General features: G+C 41.1%; 1 protein-coding gene across 3 annotated transcripts in view; it reads left to right on the forward strand.

Moving 5' to 3' along the window:
* The window catches only part of SLC25A13 (solute carrier family 25 member 13), a 166,112-nt gene that overhangs the window by 93,303 nt on the left and 49,943 nt on the right, over window positions 1-22,866 (forward strand). For all 3 annotated transcript variants that reach the window (XM_012757119.2, XM_012757122.2, XM_076006430.1), the window contains 6 exons: window positions 4,480-4,626; window positions 6,392-6,530; window positions 7,566-7,659; window positions 7,877-7,961; window positions 11,410-11,494; window positions 11,986-12,144. In XM_012757119.2, coding sequence (XP_012612573.1) covers window positions 4,480-4,626; window positions 6,392-6,530; window positions 7,566-7,659; window positions 7,877-7,961; window positions 11,410-11,494; window positions 11,986-12,144 — 709 coding nt within the window. The remainder of the gene's footprint in view (window positions 1-4,479; window positions 4,627-6,391; window positions 6,531-7,565; window positions 7,660-7,876; window positions 7,962-11,409; window positions 11,495-11,985; window positions 12,145-22,866) is intronic.

The following is a 22,866-nucleotide window of genomic DNA, read 5'->3' on the forward strand; positions in this document are numbered from 1 at the left end:
TCCAGTGTCAGGGAACCTGCTACTTTGCAAGGTAGCCCATTTTATTGCTGAATAGTTCCATAGGTTAACTGCTTCTATGCATTGTGCTAAAACCTCACCTCTATCACTTCTTTTTTTTTTTTTTTTTTTTTTTTTTTTAGAAATAACAGAGAGCCAGCTTAAGCTTAGCATCTCTTTTTTACCTGATAGTCCTTTAACCTTTAAATAAGTGAATATAACAACTGCTTCTCTCATTGTTTCCCCCCTTCCTCCCTTCCCTTTATCTATTCTTGTCCCTTCCATTGTGGCAATGAATATTATTTCACATATGCTATGTGCATGCTAAGAGCTCTCTGTCCCAGCTTATCCCTTCTAGGTTCAGATCTGGGAACCATCAGTCTCTCGGTAACTCTAAGCGTGTGTTAGATTTTCCTTAAATAGCTTTCAAGGTGCCAACCAAGAGCTTTGATTTTTAAGTCCTCTGCCATGAGTAGTGAGCCTGGTCATTTATTTCAAAGATCCCACATTCCTGAATTAAGTATCTGGGGAGTCACCTGAGTGTTGGCTCCCACTGGCTCCTGATTTGTTTTTCTCATCCTCAGTCTCTTGGGGCTACAGGAAAGAACAAAAAGTGAGCAAGGCTAGGGGAAGGCCTTTAGATTTGGTTTTTCTGCTCCATGGTCTCTGCTAAGACACTCCTAACACTCTGGGTGCATGGAAGGCTTTTGCCTTCCTGGAATACCTCTGGAAACTTTATTGTTTTCCCATGAAAATAGGCAATAGCAAAATCTAGACCATTAAGAGTAACTTAAAAGCTAATTGAGTTTTTATCTTTCCATAGCTCTTAAGATTCCTAAGTGTGAGATACATTTTTCAATCAAATTCCTGACAGTAGCATTACGGGCTCTTCATGCAGTGTAGGGAAGTATTAGGGGCATTGTGGCGGGTGGGAGAGTGGAACTGCCAGGGTTCCAGTTCCAGGTTTGCTGCTTCCTGTCAGTGAGACCTTAGTTTCCTCAGCTGCTACAGTGAGATTAATAGTACCCACCTTATAGGGCTGCTGTGGGCATTAAATGAATTAATTCCTATTAAATGCTTTAGAGCAGTGTTTGGTGCAATAATACATGCTAGCTAAGTGCTGTTATCACCGTTGTTTCATTGGTTGAGATCACAGTTTCATTTCTTCACCCCGAATAAAAAAGAGTCATGGTTTAACAGATGTTCTTCCAAAGGCAACCCACGTCTTCAGTAAGCTACTTTTAAAGTTGGGGAACTACCTCACTACCTGTGTCACTCCGTCCTACTATTTAGAGAATTACATTGATCCAGCTTCTTGTTCTCCATGGAACTTATAATGTCCCCAGTCTTTAAGAGGTTTTGGAAATGTATTCTCAAGTTATTCATCATGAGGTTTAAAAGAGCTTTCTTATTCCGTGATTGACGGGACTCTGCTAGCAAATACTTAACCGTGGAAGTGTAGGCACAGGAGCGTGTAGTGACCCTGTCCTCATCAGGGTGCATCCCTTGTCCTGCATGTGAGCACCAGCCCTGCCTTTGGCATCTGTGTCCCCATCTAGGCATTCCAGAGGGCTAGTCTGAGGGTTCTGGCTTTCTGCTTTCTGAGGAAGTGGATGGCCAGGGAAAGTGTTGCCATTTTTGGTATAGTTGTCTGAGAATCTCTAAGACTTTATTTGAGTTATAAACTTGGGAAAATGGTAAATAGCTGAATATGCCTTCTCCTATTGTTGAGAGTAATCTTGGCTTAGGATAGTGTTAGCAGTGAGTCTGGCAATTCAAAGGAGACTGTGTTCATTTACTTTCAATTGAGTACATACTGTGGTCATTTTTCACTACAGGGTGTTTAACAGTTGGTTTCTTCTTTCCTCTTGAATTGGAGGCACTCGTGTAGAGAACCCCCTTTTGTTCCGTAGATCTCAGTTTGTTTATTCAGTTGGTTTTAGAGAATACCTATCCCTGATGATAATGTCTATCATTTATTGAGTGCCTACTATATCTAAAGCATTCTGCCCAGCAGGATAAGCGGGAGAGATGTAAACAGGACATAGAATGTTTTCCCTGGCGAGGTGAGGGAAAGACAGTAAACAACTGATTAGAATGAAAGATGGAATAAGACAAGCCTTATAATTGAAGTTCAGGCAGGTGGCCCTGGGAATGTACATCAGTTATTTTCAGCTACAAGATCTAGTTATATCTGCCTAAGTGGTGGCATTTGAGCTAAGCCTGGAGGAGGTGGTGGGATTTCAGGAGCTGGAGAAAGGGGTAGCAATCTATGCTAGGCGGAGGGAAGAGCGTGGGCAGAAGCCCTGGTGTGTAGAAGGTTTGGCAGGGCCAGGCCCGGCCAGGCAGGACACTGGGCCGAAAGTAGTTCTTGTAGAGTCCTGAGTACCCTGATTTGGAGAGGGGTCTTTACACCGAAGGGCCATCAAAGGTTGATAGAAGTGGAGAGAGAGAGAGAGATTAGAACTGCGATTTTGAAAGGTGACTTTTGATGTATGCAAAGTGGACTGGAGAGGTCCAGACTGCAGGTCCATGCTCCAGACTGACAGCTGGGGCCATGGTGGTAATTTAGGTGAGGTCTGAGCAGGGCCTAAACCGGCCGCGTCTGGAATAAAAAGGAAAAGGTGCATTTGGGCAAACTTTCAAAGGCCCAAGAGACATAATTTGGCAACTGGTTTTCTCTGGGGCAAAGGAAGCTTGAAGAATTGAAAATAACAGCTTTCTAGGTGAGGTGACCCGAAAAACAACGTGCCAGTAATTAAGCTTTGAACATAGGAGAGGGAACAAGTTTGAGTTCGGGGTCAGGGACATATAATAACGGGTTTAGTGATATGTAATTTTATGGCCTTTATAACATACCCATGTGGATATATTCTCTAAGCAATTACGAATTCTGGTCCAGTAGATAGGAATGAGATTTGGATGTGGGATTCAAGCCTTCGCTTATAAGAAGTCCTGGAGGGCTGAGGGAAAGGAGCACTTCGCCTAGGATGGTAGAATGGGAAGGTGCGAGGACAGAGGGCTGGCACATGCCTCCCATTTACGGAGCCAGTGGGGGAGGCTCCAGAAAGATTAGGGTCCCAGAAGAATTTCAGAGGAGACAGGCTAGATCCAAACCAACAGATGCTGTACCTGAGAAGAGGCTTTTGAATAGGATCAGAAGTCTGATTCGTACTATTAAATGTCTTAAGTTTTGTAAACGTAGACATTTTCAGACTTTACAAAAGGAGAGAGAAAAGTATAATGATTCATCATATACCTGTTATTCAGCTGTAATTATTATCAATATTTTATCAGTCTTTCCTCTCCCCACCTTTCCAGGATAAGGAAAGGGGGATCCAGTACTTTAAAGCAGTATCAGATTCATGTCCTTTCTCTCATACTTTCATTTTCATTAATTCGTGAGGACAATTAATTTTACACAACTTGAATAAATGTGATAAGTCATCCTTAATATCATCTAGTAAAACTTCCCTTCATTTAAATAATTTGATGAAGTCCTTGAGAGCCACATCACTGTTTCTTTTTAATTTCCTTGGGGTTAGCTCTCACACTAAGAGCCCTTTTGAGAAATGGGCAGAGTATCGTGAGGAAGGTAGTAAAATGCTCCCTGCAGAAGGGATGCTTCTCTTGTATGGCACACCATGGGTTCTGATGGAAGCCTGTCTTGTGTATGTATACACTTATCCCCTGGGAATAGCAACAGAGATGTGCAATTGGACTTCCTATCTTTAGATCACATGAATTAAAACATATATCCAAAGGTGCTGCCACAGTTAGCCTCCTCTGAGCCACATGCAGTCCCATTACTTATTCTAGAACAGTGGTCCTCTACCAGGACATGTGGCCCTGTCCAGAGACGGTTTTTGATTTTCATGACCTTGTGGGAAAAGGGCTGCTGGCATCTAGTGGGAAGAGAGTAGAGATGCACAGGACACCCCCCACACACACAAGAAAGACTTAACCTATCCAAAAATGCCAGTAGTACCAAGGCTTAGAAGCTCTATGTTAGAGAAATAGCAGAAGAGAACCACTCTTTCCAGTCTGTTGTTACATCACATTTGTGTACCAGGTTTAGGTTATGAATTTTTCCTTTTCTTTAGAAAGAGGTTAATGTCTCTGCAGGCATTTTTCGTTTGATCATCTGCATCACCCAAGCTGGGTTTGGCCAGATCTTTGAACCTACCAAACTTCATTCCAGTTTTCATTTTCTTTGTGTTCTTGGACTGTAGCAGAGCACAGAAGTGATTTAGTTTCTTTGGGTAGGAGATTTAAGGTAGAGGGAGTGTACTTTCTCAAGACATGTTCACTGGTCTGAACGAAGTTCTTTCTCTTGGAAGGAGACAATAGCTTGGGGTCACTATTAAGTAGGTAGGGGCTTATTAAACCAAGATGTAATCTCTGTTTCTTCAGCCTGATTTGAAAATGAGCAGTCATTAATTAAATGAGAAGCATAAATTATTTCACTTTCTTTATGTGCAGGAAATACAATTAGAGCATGCAAAGCAAGCCTTTGTGCAACGAGACAATGCCAGGACTGGAAGAGTCACAGCCATCGACTTCCGAGACATCATGGTCACCATCCGTCCCCATGTCTTGACTCCTTTTGTAGAAGAATGTCTAGTAGCTGTAAGTTGTAACTTGCCATAATGAGGCAGTTTGTTCTATCTCCTTTGAGCTCAGTAATAAGGGGTTATAAGAATAATGATTAGAAATTATATATGTTTTTTTTCCCTGTTTAGAACACTAAAATTTTCTTAATGTGATCACACACATTACCAAGCTTAAAAACAGTGTGTTTTGGCTAGTTTTAGTGGATAATAGAGACTCTCTTAGAGAAAAATAAAATATTAGCTAATTAAAGAAAAAAGGAAAAACAAATTTGTGACTTCACGTCAATTTTGCTTATATTGTGAAATATGTCAGATGCTGATCTTTGCTGACCTTGTTTATTCTCCAAGGCAAAAAAAAAAAAAAAAAAAGAGGAGTGCACACATACATTGTTAGAGTGGTCTGCAAAACAGAAACGCTAAAGCTTAGATGCACTCATTCATTCACTGTGTGTGTGCTGAGGCTATAGTGGTACGTGTGACAGCAGAGTCCCCCAGGTCAGGTTTCACAAAGCTCCATGCCCAGGGGTCCACGACATCCTGTGGTGGTGGTTCCAAAGCCTTGCTCAGGGAACATCCAAATCCCCACAAAAATACAGATTCTAAGGTCTCTTCTAGGCCTATGATTCACCATCTATAGGTGGTGGGGTCTTAGAATCTAATTTGTAAAGCTTTTTTTTAGATGATTCTGATGATCACTCAGATTTGGAACCAACACCCAGTGATAACTCACCTTTTGTTAGTCCCAGGGAGAAGACTGAGAGTTTTCACTATCATCTGGGCTTCCCACAATGCTTTCTTAACAAAGGCATGAACTCAGGGCAGCCTTTCAGTTTCCCCCTTTTCTCCCTGGTGCTTCGTTCTGGAGATGTGGCATTTTGACCAGTCCTTTTCCACTCTGGCACTGTGTGAATCTAACTCCTTTTCTTGCCCACCCCCCCCCCTTCCTACTCCATACTAAACTCTCATGTCAGCTATTTTAAATGATTACTAAGTGAAGATTTATGTGGTTGTTACCTTATAAAGAAGTGCTTTCCTAATAAAAATATTTTGCCTTGTTAGGCAAGGGTAGAATTTGAAACCCCAAACTGAAGTTCCATTCATAATGGACATGCTGTCAGTTTCCCTTGTCCCTTGTGAAGAAATATGGTTTTTTAAAAATTCTGATTATCAGAATTCTGACCAGTCTTAACCCCCTTGAAAACATATGACATCTCATAATTTTACCATAATACGCTTGTTTGCTAGAAATCCCACCAATGTAAAGTCCGCACCTAAATGACTATTTATTGCTGGTTGTAAGTAACTTGACAAGTCTTGGTATTAATATTAGATTGACCACTTTTCATAGTATGTTTGCATTGATATAATATTGTTTTGTATGTATAAGCATAGGCATGTGTATAATGTAGTTTTGCATGCAAAAGCCTTTAAGATTTGCTCATTAAATGAAATAAACCAACTTATAAAACATTTCCAATTGAAATTTGAACTCTATAAATTACTACTGGTCCTGTTACAATCCTGCACATGTATTTATTTAGTTTTCTAGTTGTGTGTGGAGAGTACAAGTTCTGGTCATGATTAGTTGCAGTTACTTCTAAAAATCATTTATAAGTTTTTTGTTTAATGTGAAAGAAAAATACTTATGGTTATTTCTTACACATGCATTCTTGATTACTTTCAAACTCTTAATAGCATTAGATATATGTACTTCTGAATCTTCTTTATTTGTAAATCTTTTGTTTATTTTTCTTCTCTCTCTTGCTTTTGACTTATTGGAGGCTGCTGGAGGTACCACAACCCATCAAGTTAGTTTCTCCTATTTTAATGGATTCAATTCGCTCCTTAACAACATGGAACTCATTAGAAAGATCTACAGCACTCTGTCAGGCAACAGGAAAGATGTAGAGGTGACTAAGGGTGAGTGAGAGTATATCCGAATTCTTACCTGCAAGTATCTTGGTATATTGTTATTATTAGGGTGAAAAAAGCAACCAGGGGTTTATGTTATAGATTTTTCTATCCCATTGACACATTTTACCATGTGGTACGTATGTTTTTCCTTTGATCAGACAAGCAAAAGCAAACAAAACAATGTTCACCAAGTTTTAAATAAACTGAAGACAGCCTTTGAATGGGGAAAACATGTAAAGTTTCTTAAATGTTTTCAAATCTTGCTAGAACTTGAGCTAAATTGGCAGCTTCTAAAGTAGCCTTCAAAAGTACATGAGGAATTATATAAACTTGTATTGGTGACAATGTTAGTTGATCTACAGGCTTGGAACAGGTTATTATCAGCATTTTAATGGGATTAAAAAAAAAACAATTCCCTAAGGAATTCCAATTTCATTAATATAAGCTCCTGGAACCTAAGCATATGAAGTTTCATATGTGCTTCCTTAATTTCCCTGATTGGAAATTTGAATAACATCAGATGGTACCAAAATGTTTTGTTTTTTGAGACAGAGTGTCTCTCACTCTGTTGCCCCAGGTAGAGTATAGTATCATCATCGTTGCTCACTGCAACCTCAAACTCCTGGGCTCAAGTGATCTTCCTGTCTCAGCCTCACAAGTAGCTGGGACTAGAGGCATGCACCACAACACCCAACTGATTTTTTTTAGTTTTAGTAGAGCTAGGGTCTTGCTGTTGCTCAGACTGATCTGAAACTCCTAAGCTCAAGATATCTTCCCACCTGGGCCTCCCAGAGTGCTAGGATTATAGGCGTGAGCTGCTGCACCTAGCCTAAACTAAATGTTAAAGAAAATATTCTGCATACCCTTTCTAAATGAATGAAAGAACTGCAAAAATTCTTACCCTGTTTGGATTGACTTGAATTTTGTGGCCGATAATAATAAAGTATTATGATGTTCACTCATTCCAGTACCTTGAATTAATACTGAATTTAGTGGCTATTCCTTCTTAAATCTTTCCCTTTTAACTTTTTTTCCACACAGAAGAGTTTGTTCTGGCAGCTCAAAAATTTGGTCAGGTTACACCCATGGAAGTTGACATCTTGTTTCAGTTAGCAGATTTATATGAGCCAAGGGGGTAAGTTGGCTTTTTAAATATATATGTATATATATTAGCTTAATAAAAGGAGGTGGGGGTGGGGGTAGGAGGAGGGCAGCAATTGAGAGACAAAGGCAAATTAAAGGTAATGCTGAAATATGGGAAATGAAAAAAAACAAACGCTTCAAAATTCCATAGTGTAAATTGTAGTAGGTTGGTATTTTTGTTGTTGCTTGTGTTTGTTTCTTCTCTTCAGACGTTTGACCTTAGCAGACATAGAACGGATCGCCCCTCTGGAAGAAGGAACTCTGCCCTTCAACTTGGCTGAGGCCCAGAGGCAGGTGAGCAAAGAGGAGAAAACCTGCTTCCTGGTGTTTCTTTATTAGTTGTTTTTTTGGCAGTCTGACTTAGCATTTTTCCATTTTGCACCAAAATCCAGACAACTTTAAAAGAAAAGAAATTACTTAGAAAGGTTCTGATGAACAGATATTTGGCATTTGTCTCTTTCAAAGATGGGATGATTTCCTAACTGCACCAGAAGCCTGACACTCCAAAAACATGTGGAAAATCTTTTCTTCTTCCTCCCCTAAATCTCGAGGTGAGAGATGTGGGGAAGGAACCCTGCGTTGGTGTCACTGTCCCTATCAGCAGCTTCACGTTGCTAGATGAAAGCCGATTTTCCGCCAGAGAGGCACTTTATCCGCGCATTGTCTAACTGCCATGCTTTCTGTTTTTCTGAATATCAAAATGAGATAATTTTGTTTAGTCTGGAGTCATAGTTTGAAGGCTTTTAGACCTGTTTTTTCTGTGAAAGGATTCATAAGTTATGTGGAAACAATTTTAGGAATGCTACATTTTATTTTATGGTTAACAGAAACCGATCTCTGGAAGTGGTGGGAGTCAGAAACTTAAGCCATGGGACTCCCTCATTTACCTCTTGCTCAGCTTTCTCCAGGTCGGGATTAGAGAAGAAGAGCCTTCATAGCGTGTGTTGTGCTCACCCGACGTTTGTAACATAAATCCGCTCACAGACAAGTGCCATATGTAGAAAAATACCTCCTTTAAGGCGGAGCCATCTCTGAGTCCTGCGAGACTCACCCGTTTCTGGCATGAAGCTCTGCGTGGTGCTGAGACGCCAGTGTGACCACAGTGGGTTGATGTGGGCTACATTTTTAGGACTGTCTGGCCTTGAGCCAGGGCCCCATCCTTTTAGCTCTTTCCCACCCGAGTGCAGCGGTGAGTTTTGTGCGCAGTATGTGAGTCAAAGTAGTAGTGGGTGTGTGCTCAGTAAATCCTAACTAGGCACCTCTGGAAAACCAGCTGGCCGTGGTTAAAAGAGGAAGCCGATTCCCTGAGTGCAGGGGAGAGAACTGTATAATCACGTGCAGAGGTGGAAGCAACGTTGCTCTCCTCTCCCTTTGATTTTAAACACTGCTTAGGAGATGATTATCTCTTCATCTGTATAGCACCAGCTATTGTAGAAATTTGGGGATTAAGAAAAGCAGAGAAGTTTTTTTTTTTTAGATCCCTCCTGCTCTCCAGCTGGCAGTGCTATATGCCACAATTTTCCCTTTATGCCCTTTGCAGCTCTTGAGTTTCTGATGGGTGCTTGTTGATACTGGTTATGAAAGAGTTAGACTAGATTGATGAGATTTACAGCAGGAAATGATTGGCTGCTGCTTAGAGGTTTAGAGCAATTCACAAATGGCCTCGCCTAGAATATGCTTTTTACTACATGAACTCCAGTGGGCCCGACAAACTCAAGCAAAGGAGGGCACCCACCTGTGGGCACAGTGCTGCCTGTCCTAGCACTGTGCCCCACTTGGAGCATTTGTCCTGGCCAGAGGAGGGAAGGAGCAGGAGCCTTTATTGTCTCATTTCAAGAACATGCTACAATTCTGGCTTTAGAAAAGTTAAATAAAAGTCTGGGATTTCATTTGTCTTGTACATGAGGAATTAGTAGTAGTGGTAAGTTCCTCACCCCCATTGTTTTCAGAGTATTTTCACTCATTAATTGGATGCCAGAACATTTCTAAGCATTGCGTATTTCTATCCCTGTAAATTAAACGATGCTTCTCTCTTGGGAGCATCTGTCAAAATGAAGGTACTATTTATTGGTTTCCATCTATACAGGGATAGAGTTGGAAACAACTCAGGGAACTTGCAGAAGAAATGTTTTACATCTTAAAAATGCATATTTCTATGTAAAACTGTTCCGTTAAAGTGATTTTGGAGGAGATTCCAAATGATCTCATTGTATTAGAATTATGTTACATTGACAGCAACTAAAATTCAGTGGGTTGATAGCTGGGGTTGGTGATTATTTTCATTGTGCACTGATTTTAATTGTGGCTTCTGAAAAACAAATTTTATTGAATATATTGATTCATTCAACAGGTATTTATTAAGCACTGACTATATGTCACCCTCATTTGACAACTTGGTGTGACATAAAATTACTATTTGTGCAGGCAGAGACATGTAACACTCTAAAATGTTCTGGCATTAAAAACACTGTAAAGATAACAGGTCAAAAGAATAACAATGAAACAATGACTGACTGACCTGCAGTTTGAATTTAGAAAAGATGGACAAGAGGAAAAAGTAACAGTCACCTGTAATATAACCAGCTAGTTTTAGCCACTGTAAATATTTTGAATATCTCTGGGTGGTGGGGATGCCAAAATGTTAGTATTAATTTTATATGCATATATATGTGTATGTGTATGTATATATATATGTCCATAAGTAATTTTAATAAAAAGTGACATATTGCACATGAAATATTTCAAACATTTAGAAAGGTAAACAGAATCATATAACAAATACCTCTCTACCTACTATGCTCTTTTTAGCCTGTGTTTTCTTTTGTAATACTTTTTGAACATTTTTCTTAAAATCAGATATTCTGTTACACTTTTGTTTTAAAGTTATTACATTATTTTTTGATGCTGTAGTCCTCTATTGTTGGACATTTAGGTTATTTCCCAAATTTTTGCTCTTAAATGAGTATTGCTTTTTTAAGTGCCACGTGTTTTAAGCTTGATCCTTATTTACATATGTGATTATTTTCTAGCCTAACTTTTTATAGGTAGAATTGCAGGGTCTGAGATTATGTATATTTTAAGAGTCTGAGTGTATATTATCAAATTTCTCTCAGTTTATACTTGGTTTAATGGCAGGTTTGAGAAGGCCTGTTTTTATCAACTCTTGCCAAACAATTGCTATTTATGACAAAAAAAAATCCTGCCAATTTGATTGATGAAGAATATCTCACTGATGTTTTTAAATTTGCATTTTTTGCACCACAAATAAGAATTGAACATTTGAAAATAGGCTTATACCATTATTTTTGATAAAGAATGGCTTTATGTTCAAATTTGATTTTAAACATTAACAGCAATATAAACTTTTTATTAATAAGAACTTATGGAATGTAACCCCACTTGCTTCTTTGATATTTTAATTGTATTATGGATTAAAAACCCAATGAGTAGTAACATTCATCAGGTGTCAGACAGGTGGGAGGGGGAGGAGGGGATGGGTATATTCGCATCCCTAATGGGATAGGTTAGGGTTAGGGTACGGTGTACACCGTCTGGGGGTGAAGCTCTGACTTGGGTGGGGCAAAGACTATTTATGTAACCTAAACATTTGTATCCCCGTAATATGCTGAAATTCAAAATAAACCAAATGAGTAATTTTTAAAAATAATGTACCCTCATTTTGTTCTGTCTTCTTTCTGTCACCTGTTTTCCTGCTCTTCAATTCCTGTGCATACGAAAACAGAAGGCCCCAGGTGATTCAGCTCGGCCAGTTCTCCTGCAAGTTGCAGAGTCGGCCTACAGATTTGGTCTGGGTTCTATTGCTGGAGGTTAGTTGTGGATAAGTGCAAATTTTTCACTTTTGTTATTCTTATTACTTTCTCTCCAGTTTACATCTTGAAATATTAAGGACAAAGCCTTCTCTAGTCTTTCCCCAAGCCAGTTCTCAATCTTTACCTGTCAGGTGGGACAAGAGCAAAGGAAAATCCCCCTCCCCCCACAATACCTGTGTGTGATCAGGGACTCACAAATGGCATTTTTCTCTTATTTATCTGCAGTCTTTCTAAAGACAGGTTAATAATGAGGTTAGGCTGTAGCGATGTCCTTCTAATTTAAACTGTCTATGACATCCTTTTATCAGGGGATACTTGAATGAAAATCCACAATTGTTTATTAAGAGTCTAGAAAGGCAGTGCCATCTTAAAATGTGTACATGTAAAATTTGTTTCTTTTCTCGGTCTTTTCTTTGATTATAACCACTTCCTCCCTTTCTCTGACTAACCTTAATTCCTCCTGAAATGTTGGTATTGTTTAATTTTAGCTGTTGGAGCTACTGCTGTGTATCCAATTGATCTTGTAAAAACTCGAATGCAGAACCAACGATCAACTGGCTCTTTTGTGGGAGAACTCATGTATAAAAACAGCTTTGACTGTTTTAAGAAAGTGCTACGCTACGAAGGCTTCTTTGGACTGTACAGAGGTTAGTACCACGCGCTAAATTCATATAAGGTGAAATAATAGAGATTTGGTTTCACATCTCAGTGCCTGAAATGGATTAGACTGCGTCAAAATGGAAATGCAGCTGATTCTCAATTATCCATGCTAATGGGAGTGGGCTGGAGGCATCTGGGCCATGGCTAATCGAAACAGTCCATACTGGAAGCCATTTATATTGCTGTTTTGTGTGTCCTATTTCTTAAGATAATAAGTTATTTTTATAAATATCTTCAGTGAGCTTTTTTTTATAAAAAAAAAAAAAAAAAGCTCATATTGTTTGTGTTCTTGAGGTACTCTACTCACCTGCAAACAGGGAAAGGCATCCTGGGAACAGGACAAGGCCTATTTGGGCTTAGTGATTCTCCTGGAATATACCAAAAACAGTCTGGCAAGCAGGTAACCAAGGGTTCAGTGGAGCTGGCCTTTACTGCCCCTTCCTGAGTTCAAGTTGTCCCTTTTCTTCATGGGACTCTCAACCCAATGGGGTTGATCCATGCACCACTCTGGCCAGGCAATCCTCTGTCTCCACCTGCTCCTGTAATCATCTAAGGCTCATCAAGCAATGGGAATAAGTAGGAGAGACTGTGCCATCACTGATGAGAAGGATCCCACAGACACCGCCTGCTTTTCCATTGGCACTGGCCGAAGAAGATTAGACTTAACTTCCCAATTTCTCTTGCCTTGTACAAAGAAGAAAACAGTGTATTTGCATCAGCTAAGATACGGTGTCGTGAGGCAGTTCAAGCTGAGCTGCTTTACAATTTGGAGACTACAAAGTTAGTGGGGTCTTTCCCACTCTCCCTCAAGTGCTTGCTCTAAAAGAAGCAAAGAGAATTTAGTGCTCTGCTGAGGCCAACCATGAAATTGGCAGCCTCATAAACCTGTGCCTCTAGGCCTCTTCTGCCATCTGCTGACTCTAGTCTTCAAATTAAGCACCCACATTAAAAAACAAGAAAGATACACCTTTCTTGAAACCTCTCACCTTCCCTTGGAGCTAGGAGCTTTCAAACTGCAAAGAAGTTCCATTTTGCAGGTTCTATTGTATAGGTAGATAGCACCCATCAAAGGCCTTTTGATCTTTTCTCTGCCCTCTTTTCCCTACCCCCAGCCCCTTCTTACAATTTGGAAGGTCTTTGACCCCAGGTGATTGATGGTGACCCTTCCTGGGTCACTGCCTTCCATTTGAAGTACTTTTCCCTCCTGGTGACAACAACCTTGCAAATGAAATGGCTCCCAAGTAGTACAAGGTTAATGTCACAGTTTCAGCTTTGCAGTGAGTCAGAGAAAAGTGACCACCTTACCTGTTTGTACAGGTGGTTTTTCGAAGGGAGATCTTTGAGCCTCAAGTCTGGACAGACATCTCAGCCTTAGTATTGCTTCATAAAGTACTTTTATGGGCTTTTGTCGGTACTGGATGTCTTTAGAATTATACGAACCCTTCTCAACATTGTTGAGTGTCTTTAATTTGCCTGAGTTGACTTGGTTTGTTTTTAATTTTTCCTCTTTGACCACACCTGGAAGTCTTGATTCTGGGTTATAGCTACATTTCCTTTCTGCAACTTGTACTTTTAACCTCGTAGACAAAGCAGCTTAAAGCATACCTGAGTACTTGAGTGCTGAACTAATGTGGGCCATGTTTCAGCCCTTACATCTGTAAAATTAGAGTGATTGCTTCTAACTTCTCAGGAAAGGGGGAATAATCCGGCCTATCAGATAGAGTTGGAGGCTCACTCTGGACACAAAGTGCCAACTCTTCACTCTTTTCCTGGTTTTAAAATAGCCATTTTTCTAACCTGCTTTGGGTGCCTGCACCCTAAGGGCAAGGGGCAGAGCTGTCTGCAAGGATAACAAGGAGAGTGTGAATATAAGATTAGTTCTGGAAGTCACTTATATTCATTTCTTCCTGGTATCTTTTCTAGTAGGTGATTTTAAAACAAAAGATTTATGTAAAACTTTTGTTTAATTCTATTTTGTAATTGGGATCTTGAGAGCAGAGAGATTCAGATTTAAAAAAGTAATAATTTGTGATTGCCTTTGCCATGAAAATGACTTATTCTTGATTGGTCAGGAATCAATTCTTTTAGTTCCTTGCACATAGATGAAAATGTCGGTAACTTGTAGGAAACCATCCTTATTCATTTTAAAAATTATAATAGAAATAAGAAAGAACTGAAGTATTTTTGAGATTTGGTATTATAAACTTTGTGTACAAGGCCGGGCGCTGTGGCTCACGCCTGTAATCCTAGCTCTTGGGAGGCCGAGGCGGGCGGATTGCTCAAGGTCAGGAGTTCAAAACCAGCCTGAGCAAGAGCGAGACCCCGTCTCTACTATAAATAGAAAGAAATTAATTGGCCAACTGATATATATATATAAAATTAGCCGGGCATGGTGGCGCATGCCTGTAGTCCCAGCTACTCGGGAGGCTGAGGCAGAAGGATCACTCAAGCCCAGGAGTTTGAGGTTGCTGTGAGCTAGGCTGACGCCACGGCACTCACTCTAGCCTGGACAACAAAGCGAGACTCTGTCTCAAAAAAAAAAAAAAAAAAAAAAAAAAACTTTGTGTACAAAGTAAAGGTAAAACATACCTGTGTGTGATTTTTTTGACTATACATTTTATTTTATACTTTAAAAATTGTATTATTCCAGGGGAAAACTATTAAATTTAAATTCCAAGAGTACAGAATTATTGCTGTTAATGCTTTCACCTACCAATATTTGAGAAGGTGTCAGAGTACATCCCTAATTTATAAACATGTTTTGAAATATGGAGCATATCTTTCTGTATTACAGAATTTTACTTAATATGTAATTTTTCTCCATCAAGACATATATAATTGCTAATATTTCCTGAATAGGATAATTGGGAAATGTTGCGTAAGTAAGGTCTCTCCCCTATTTTAAAATTACCTTTGTGTATACTTTGAAAAAAAATTTGGCAATTGGCCACGAAACAAGGTGTTTTGGCAGCATGTGTCCTTATTATAAAGTTAATTAATGAGTGTCTCTCACTGTCTCTCTCCCTCTTCCTTATAACAAGAACACAGAAAGCTGTTTCTGTATTTAAAAGTCCTTCCCTGTGGACCTAGAGTGCAGGTTACTTTCAGAGAACTCTCGTAGCGCTCCACCACAAGTTGTTTTGCTCCTTGCCTTCTCTGGCAGCCACCGGCAGCTGCACACAGTCCTGGAAGTTATTTGGTAGTAATCAGAGACCACATTTGAGTCACTTCCTCGCAGTCCTGAGGAGGCTGGTATCACAGCTTGTAGGGATTGCTAGCATGGATCTTCCCTAGATCTATGCCTCAGAGTGTCACTGGAAACTGTAATCTTGTGAATTGATTAGTTGTCCTCTCCAAGTATCTCTGGACCTCCCTGTTTATTTCCTATTTATCTCTAGGAGTCTCTCTCTCTCATTTTTTGTTTAAGTTTCAGTTGCTGGAAAAGATCCCCTTAGAAGTCCTATGAGACTGGTTCTACAAACTTTCTCTATAATGCACTCTACTTTCTTTATAAGAAAATGACTAATTTTCCTGGGTATTGTTTTTTTTGTTTGGGGGGGAGTCATTTTTGAAAATCTGATCCCCCAGGCTACATTTGTTATTGAGGGAAATAACACCTGAGATAATCCAGGTCTCCCTGAAGTCACTTGTGGAAGTCTTCCTCTATTTCCTTCCCTGATTTCATGTGCTCAGGTGTTTGAAATCCGTAATGAATTACCTGACAGCTCATTTGGTTTGAATGCCCAGCATGACCAAATGAGTCAGTCATTGGCCTGCTATGGGCTCAGCATATGCCAGAGAAACAATTGATTAGTAATCATCCATAATTAAACGTGCTTAACGTTCCAGGGATAACTGATTTCTGCTTTTAAACTTTGCTGCATTCTTCTCCCTCAAATGCTTCAGGTAACGAGATGAGCAGCCTCAGAAACTGGAAAATGTTTTGGGAGGATCTTGGGGAATTTCCTAAGGAGAAATCAGGGTCCATCAGAAGTATTTCTTAGGGGAAAGTTTTTTTCTGTTGGTGGGAGAAGCCCTAAAGAAAATCTCCCAGAAAGAGAAATTATATCATTTTATGAATTAAACTTAATTTGGAGCAGTACTTAATCTTTGAGGTAATTGGCAAAAAGTCTTTTTTTAATCAGCCCATTGATCCAGGCTTGCAGAGATTTAAATGTTTCTATTTCAAGTTGTCTGTATAGTGCGAAGCAGTCATCTTCTATCCTGGAATGTTCTCAAGGTGACATCTAGAGGATGTTGTGGTGATATCTCAGGAAGTTATTGATACATTTATATTCTAGAAGGAAGTTTTGTGAGGCATATGGTTTAAGCCAGGTCTCTTCTGATGGCTGATGGTGCTATAGGAGGGAATATCCAAATTCTGTGGATACACAGTGAGAGTCTTTCTTCTGGCATAATTCTTGTGGATGAAAATAAATTTATAAAAATCCTAGCACCAAAATAAACGAAATTTTCATGACTCTGTTGTGCATTACTTAAGAACACATGCATCTTGGAACAAACCAGAGCTAGTCTGTGAACTGTGCCGATGTCCATCCTTGTCCACCAGAACTTCTAATGGGTGCACCATAGATTGGTTTGAGTCTTCTTTTCTTGGCCAATTTCTGCACATTTTCATTTGGGGTGTTAATCTGGAAAAAGATCAAAAGACATATTTGGTTCTAGGAAACTAAACAAGAATGAGAAAAAGACTTTGGGTTCTCAAATCTCCAGAAATCTACAGTGAACCAATGGTAGTAAGCACAGGGCATTATAATCTGAGACTAAGGTGACACAAACTTGAACTAAGGTGGCTGACGGTGTCATTGTAGGCCTCAGATGGCCAGATGAGAACAATGATGAGTTAAGAAAATTGGCAAAGATGACAAAAAGATGGACTTACATGTATCCTACAGAAGAGAAGGTAAATGAATTAGTTACGCCACTCAAGAATAATTTATAACTGCTACTGTCTGTTGTTGCTGAAACTGAAACAAGGGAGATAGATTAAACCTCAGCAGGGGGAAATAGCTTACATAGAAGAAAAGGTAACCAGGACCCTGAAAGCTGTCATATACTAGGGTAAAAAAACTAAAGAAGCAGTAGATGATCCTTTCCCCCGATGATCTTCACTTCTAGAAAGCCCCAAAATAGAGGAGTCAGAGGAAATGAATTTTTTCTAGACCGTAATCAGTGTCACTCATTTTATGTTTTAACCCTTAGACTCCCAAAGGCATCCTGCACTCTAGCTGAGATAACAGAGGATGCTTAAAATTCTTGGTTAAAATGTTTAATGCAGATATAGAGGCGTTTCGATCTTCGTTTCTGTCTTTGCCCCTGGCCATCTCCCCAGCTCCGCTGTACAGCCACCTTGGGGCAGCAGCCCAAAGAGCCTGTGGAAAACCAGGTTGTAATGCGGGCTTTGAAAGCGGATAGTGTAGTTGGGAAGGTGGAAACGCCTCATGCCCGGGGCAGTAAGAGTCAAAAGCAGACAGATGAGTAGGAGGTGGAGGGGGGAGGAAAGAATGCTGGAGCAAGAGAGGAGAGAAGGGCGTGGAAACAGGAGCCGAATAAAAGCTGTAAGGCAGGGCACACAGAGTGCTGATAGCGCTGATAGCCCCAGAAGGAGGTTAATCTGATCTTGAAAGCAAAGGGGGCTCTCGGGGAAGACAGGGGGCAAGTGTCCTGCTCTCAGCTGTGAGGTCAGGAGGGGGAGATTTTAACATCTGAGGAGTTGCTACTGGGTTGAAACTAAATAACACAACAGTGTGCTTGGCTGTGGCTTAGGGGTGTCATCTGGATTAATTTCCCCTATGAAACTCCACTGCTTGTCTCTGCCCTGAGTGCCCAATGCCCCGCTTTATGTGCTCTCAGCTACCTTTCTCAGGGCCAGGCTGGCCACTCCTGAACTCATTTCTGTGTGAACTGCTGTTGAAGAAGCTACCAGGCTTCTTCCTTGCTGTGTGTGGCCCTCACCCTCTCACCCTTGCGGTCCTGCTGGTCTTGCCCAGCGTGGTTCTTTGGAGCCCTGGCTGCACTGGGTCACGGTGGTCCGTCAGCCTCACTCAGCGTTCCCTGCGTCTCCTTCATGTGTGTTCCCTGCCTCTTACTTACTCACCAGGCTCCCACTGACGTTCAGTGTCGTCAGGGTTTTGAAGGAGCCTGATGTTTGTGACCTAGAGGCGGGGGGGTATGGTGTGGACGCCCGCCACACAGCCATGTTCTCCTCTTTCGCGAGAGGGCCAGTCACCAGTGTAAGGTGCTGGCCCAGCACAAGCTGGAGGCCCAGAAAGAAAGTTTCAGAACAGTCTAGGCTGGAAGAAATACCTTTGTAGAGCCAAGGAAATGGGAACAATAAGTCCATTAGAGGGAAATGGATACAGCAGAGAATTAAGGGGCATTGAGCCCTGATTTGAGAGCAGTCGTGGGCATGAATTCAACTCTGAGTGTTACCAGATAGGCACTGGAAAAATTGGTGACTTGGGACAATCTGCTTAGCCTCTGTAGATTCTAGTTTCCATGAAGGAGGAAGAGGAAGAATAAACAATGGTGATGATGAAGATAAAAATAAATAACAATGACGATGAAAATCCATTTCTGTAGTGCTGACTGTGTGCTTGGCACTCATCTGAAAGCTTTGCGTATATTTAACTCACTTCATCTTCACAATAAGCCAGTGAAGATGGTACCAGGAATTCCCATTCTACAGATAGGGAAACTAAGGTACAAAGAGATTAGATAACTTGCTCGCAGTCTTACAGCTAGCAAAGAGCAGAGTCAGAATCGAAGCCCGGCAGCCTGGCTGCAGACCCCACGCTCTTAGACACGTGGCTCTTCTGCCACCTGGTAGATATTATGTTGTACAAAGTTGGTCATCAGCAGAGGATGAGGAATGCTTAAGTTTTTAACTAAAAGATTTTATTTTAGCTTGAAAACGTAGTTGAAGATGTGTTATTACATCTGTGTTACTTCCCTACATTTGCCTGAAGTTACCAAGGCCCCGAGACACCCTCAGAGCCTGTATATGCCATTTCCGATGGGGGACAGCTCCTCTAAGATTGGCGTAATGTCGTGGGAACAGCATGATACTCTTTACCTAATTCTGGACTGTGAACATTGTTCAGGCCGAATTGCCTCTCGTAGACAAGAAAAGAAATCAAGGATATGCCTTGAAAAGATAGGTAGGAGGAAGAATTATGTTTTTTGAATACATAATATGGGTGGTGAAGAGTGTCTGGTTCTTTATATACATTAGCTCATTTAATTACCAAAGTAAACCAACAGATAGTTATTTACATTCTCGTTTTACCAATGAGGAACCTAGGGTTCAAAGAATAACTTACCCAAGATCGTTCAACAATGAAAGAAGTGCAGACTTAGGATTCCAGCACAGGTCTGTCTACCTCCAAAGCCCATGCCCCAAACTGTTCATCTTGCTGCAAGGCTGGTGGAAATAAATAGCTTTAATCAGGTCTACATTAGTAATGTTTCTTTCACAGTCCCTTACAATTCTGAAATTCTACAGTTCTATCTCTAACAAATTCTTAAGAATAGCATAGTGGCCCTCTAATCTAGTACGTGGCTCCCAGGAGCCTCCTTGGGGGATGTTATGTGAAGCTTGAGTTGGGGGCTCCTGATGTGGGGTTAGTACCCCGTACCTCCAGCTCTGTGCTCATTGGGTCACACAAGGGACTGGATTCAGAGGGGATAGTGTGATTTATATCTCCAACCCATGAAATTTGAAGACAAAATACTACATTAATACTGTACCCTGTAAATCTTTTCTCGCATTAGCAGCCTTCTGGTAGAATAAAGTTGCCAAGGAAGCATTGCCATATGTGCTGATGGAGCTGAACTAAAAGGAGAAGATTAGAAAACTAACCACACTAATAAATTTCATTCCAGGCAGTTGGAAAATGGACTGCTGTTTTGACAAGTTAGAAACAACACACACATCCATTCTGTTACGAATGGCTAAAATGAATTTCCAGGACCCAACAGAAACATCTTATATTAGAAACCCAACTTTTCTGCTGAGTTACCCAGATGTCAAACATATATGTACTCAAAACTTAAATGTGATTGTGATGAAGTGCCTTCACTAGACTGGCTGCTTTAGGCATTAACTGGGCCATGTTACCCTCCTCCCTCTGAGGCCAAGGTATAAAGAAGGTTATTGGAATTCCCACCTCTGTGACTTTTCATTATCCCATGGATCATGGCCCCTTCCAGAGAGCATTTACCCAAGACTGATGGTGTCAAGGCCCACGTCTGCAGCGGGCCTCAGCTCATAACCCACAGCCGCCTTTGTTTTCCAGGTGAGCCAGGGTGGTCACCACAAGAATGATTCTTATCCCCTGCCTCCCCGAGTGCCAACATCTGGCCTCGCTCTTAGGAATGGATTTGTGTTATGGTTTTATTCTTACTGAATTGAAGTTGCTCATTTAATATAATGAAACTCGGGGCCTCTGATTATATTTCTTTAACCCCCTAATTGCTCTTCCCACCTCGGGTTTCTGCGCTGGCCAACTGTCCTTCACCTGCCCCTAGAACTTTTTACTTTTGGGAGCTTACTTTTTACTCTGAAAGCCACCCCATATATCTACAGAATTTGGTCTTTGCTTTTTAGTGTGGCCTGAGAGAGAAGTGGTGCAGTATACCAGGTAAGAGCACAGAGGCCTGAGCCAGCCTCCCAGGATCGAGCCCCACTACCCCGTCTAACAGCTGAGCCACATGGGCGGCTCCTTTGAAGTCGGCCTCAGTTTCTTCTTGGATTGTTGGAGATAAAATATAACACCTAGTGAGTAAGGTGGTTGTGTGGATTAAATGTGTTAATTTACATAAAACACGTAGAGTAGTACCTAATACATAGATCAGTCTCCCCAGATATTGGTGGTTGTTATTATCACTGCTATTACTATAAGGTCTTCTGGGATCTAACCAATCTCCAGCACCCTGATTCTGGATGTGCCATCATAGCCTTGAAATTTTGGTGCCTTTGTGTAGTTTCCTCTGCCTGGGCTACCTTGCCCTCCATTCTGCTCCTCTCTTATCTGTAGTGAACCTCTGCTTACCCTTACAGCCCCAGGGCAAACGTCTCCTCTTTGATACCTTTCTCCCTCATGCAGGCAGAAGGCCTGAACTGTTCTCTCCAGGGTGTCCTCCTAGTGCTTGGATGCCCCTGGGCTCTGGTTTGCAGCATGCTGTGTTTGGGTAGTTTGTCCCTTTTTAGGTTACAGGAAGGGAAGAACTAGGGTTCCCTTTCCCCCTCTAATCTCTGAACTTCATGAGAGGGAGGTACCAGTCTTAACGTGTTCATCCTAGTCCCTCCCAGTATCAGGGCACAAAGAGAAGACATTTGGCAAATGTTTGCTGAACAAGTAAATATTTGTTGCCTTCTTTTTAGTCTTAAATACATGGTTTTCTCTTTGTTTTGTTTTTTGCTGTTCACAATGCATTACTAAGTTTATAGCGAGAAAGTGAAATCTCAGTAGCTTGAAAGGCTGGCCGAAGTGATTGTATCTAACACTGTAGTCATTCGGCTCTGTGGGCTCTTTTTTATTAGGCATTTAGAAAGACTGTCACGAGGTAGTTATGGAGACAGGAGGTCATCATTTAAATCACAGTGTTTTCAACCCATCCGCAGTTTTGGTCTGCAATTTAACGATGAGAATGGAAATTTCAAAATGTTAAGATGTAGTTTAAACAGGTATATGCCCAAATATTACTAGTAGAAATTAATGTACTTTCATTAGGTAGCAACTAAGCCTTTCTTCTCATATTATAGGTGTCTTACTATGAGTAAGTAACAGAGCCTCCTCCCTTGTCACCCCACACTGGTCAGTAAGTAAGTGTAGCAAGCATATTTTAGGAGAGAACGCTTGCTTTGAATAAGAGTGCTTGGTTGGCCCAGGTGGTTCCATATTCCCAGTTTCTGGTCTGTGTTGCTTCAGCTCATCTAGGTTGTAAAGAGCACAACCCCACTCAAACTGGTGAGAATATAGGGGCTCTGGGGTAAGAGTTCACATAAGAGAGAGAACACAGAAATCTCATAGGGGTCCCAGGACAGCCGCTGCCTCAGTGGGACCAGGGGTCACCAAAGCCACCCCTCCCACCTGTGCACCTCTCTTGGGCTGTGTGTTTTCTCTCTTATGTGTCTCCTTTCTTTTTGTTCCACATTCTCTCCTCTTCACTTCCTCTATTTATTCATGGTTTCTACTTCCTCGTGGCTTGAGCACATGCGTGGCTTCCAGTCGGCCACTCTCTCTGTTCCACCCAGGGCAGTTTTTCAGTTGTGCCTCTGTGCTGAGGCCCCTGAGCGTGCCCCTGAGAAGGTGCTGATTGGCTAGCTCCACTTTCGGTACCAGGCGATAGGGCTCAGGTTGTCACACTGACTTGTTGGCCGCACACCTTGTAGGTGTCTTCCCACTGTGCAGTCAGCTGTGGCCATGGGAATAAAGCGGGCTCAGAAGCTATGGCTGCCCAAGGAACGGGTTGCAAACTCAAATGCTTAGAGGATCCAGGCAGGTTATATAAGTGAGCAAATGAGGCTGGGTGTGAGATGCAGATACACATTTGCATATTAAGCAAATGATAGATTTGCATGCATGGTGTCTATAAAAGGTCTATTTTTTAAAAAGGTGTGTATATAAAAGATATAGCCTTTTGAGTAAGAGGGTTAAGGTTTGAATCCCAGTCTCACCTCTTAC

The sequence above is a fragment of the Microcebus murinus genome, chromosome 9, assembly GCF_040939455.1.
Source record: "Microcebus murinus isolate Inina chromosome 9, M.murinus_Inina_mat1.0, whole genome shotgun sequence".
In the NCBI taxonomy this organism is placed as follows: Eukaryota; Metazoa; Chordata; class Mammalia; order Primates; family Cheirogaleidae; genus Microcebus; species Microcebus murinus.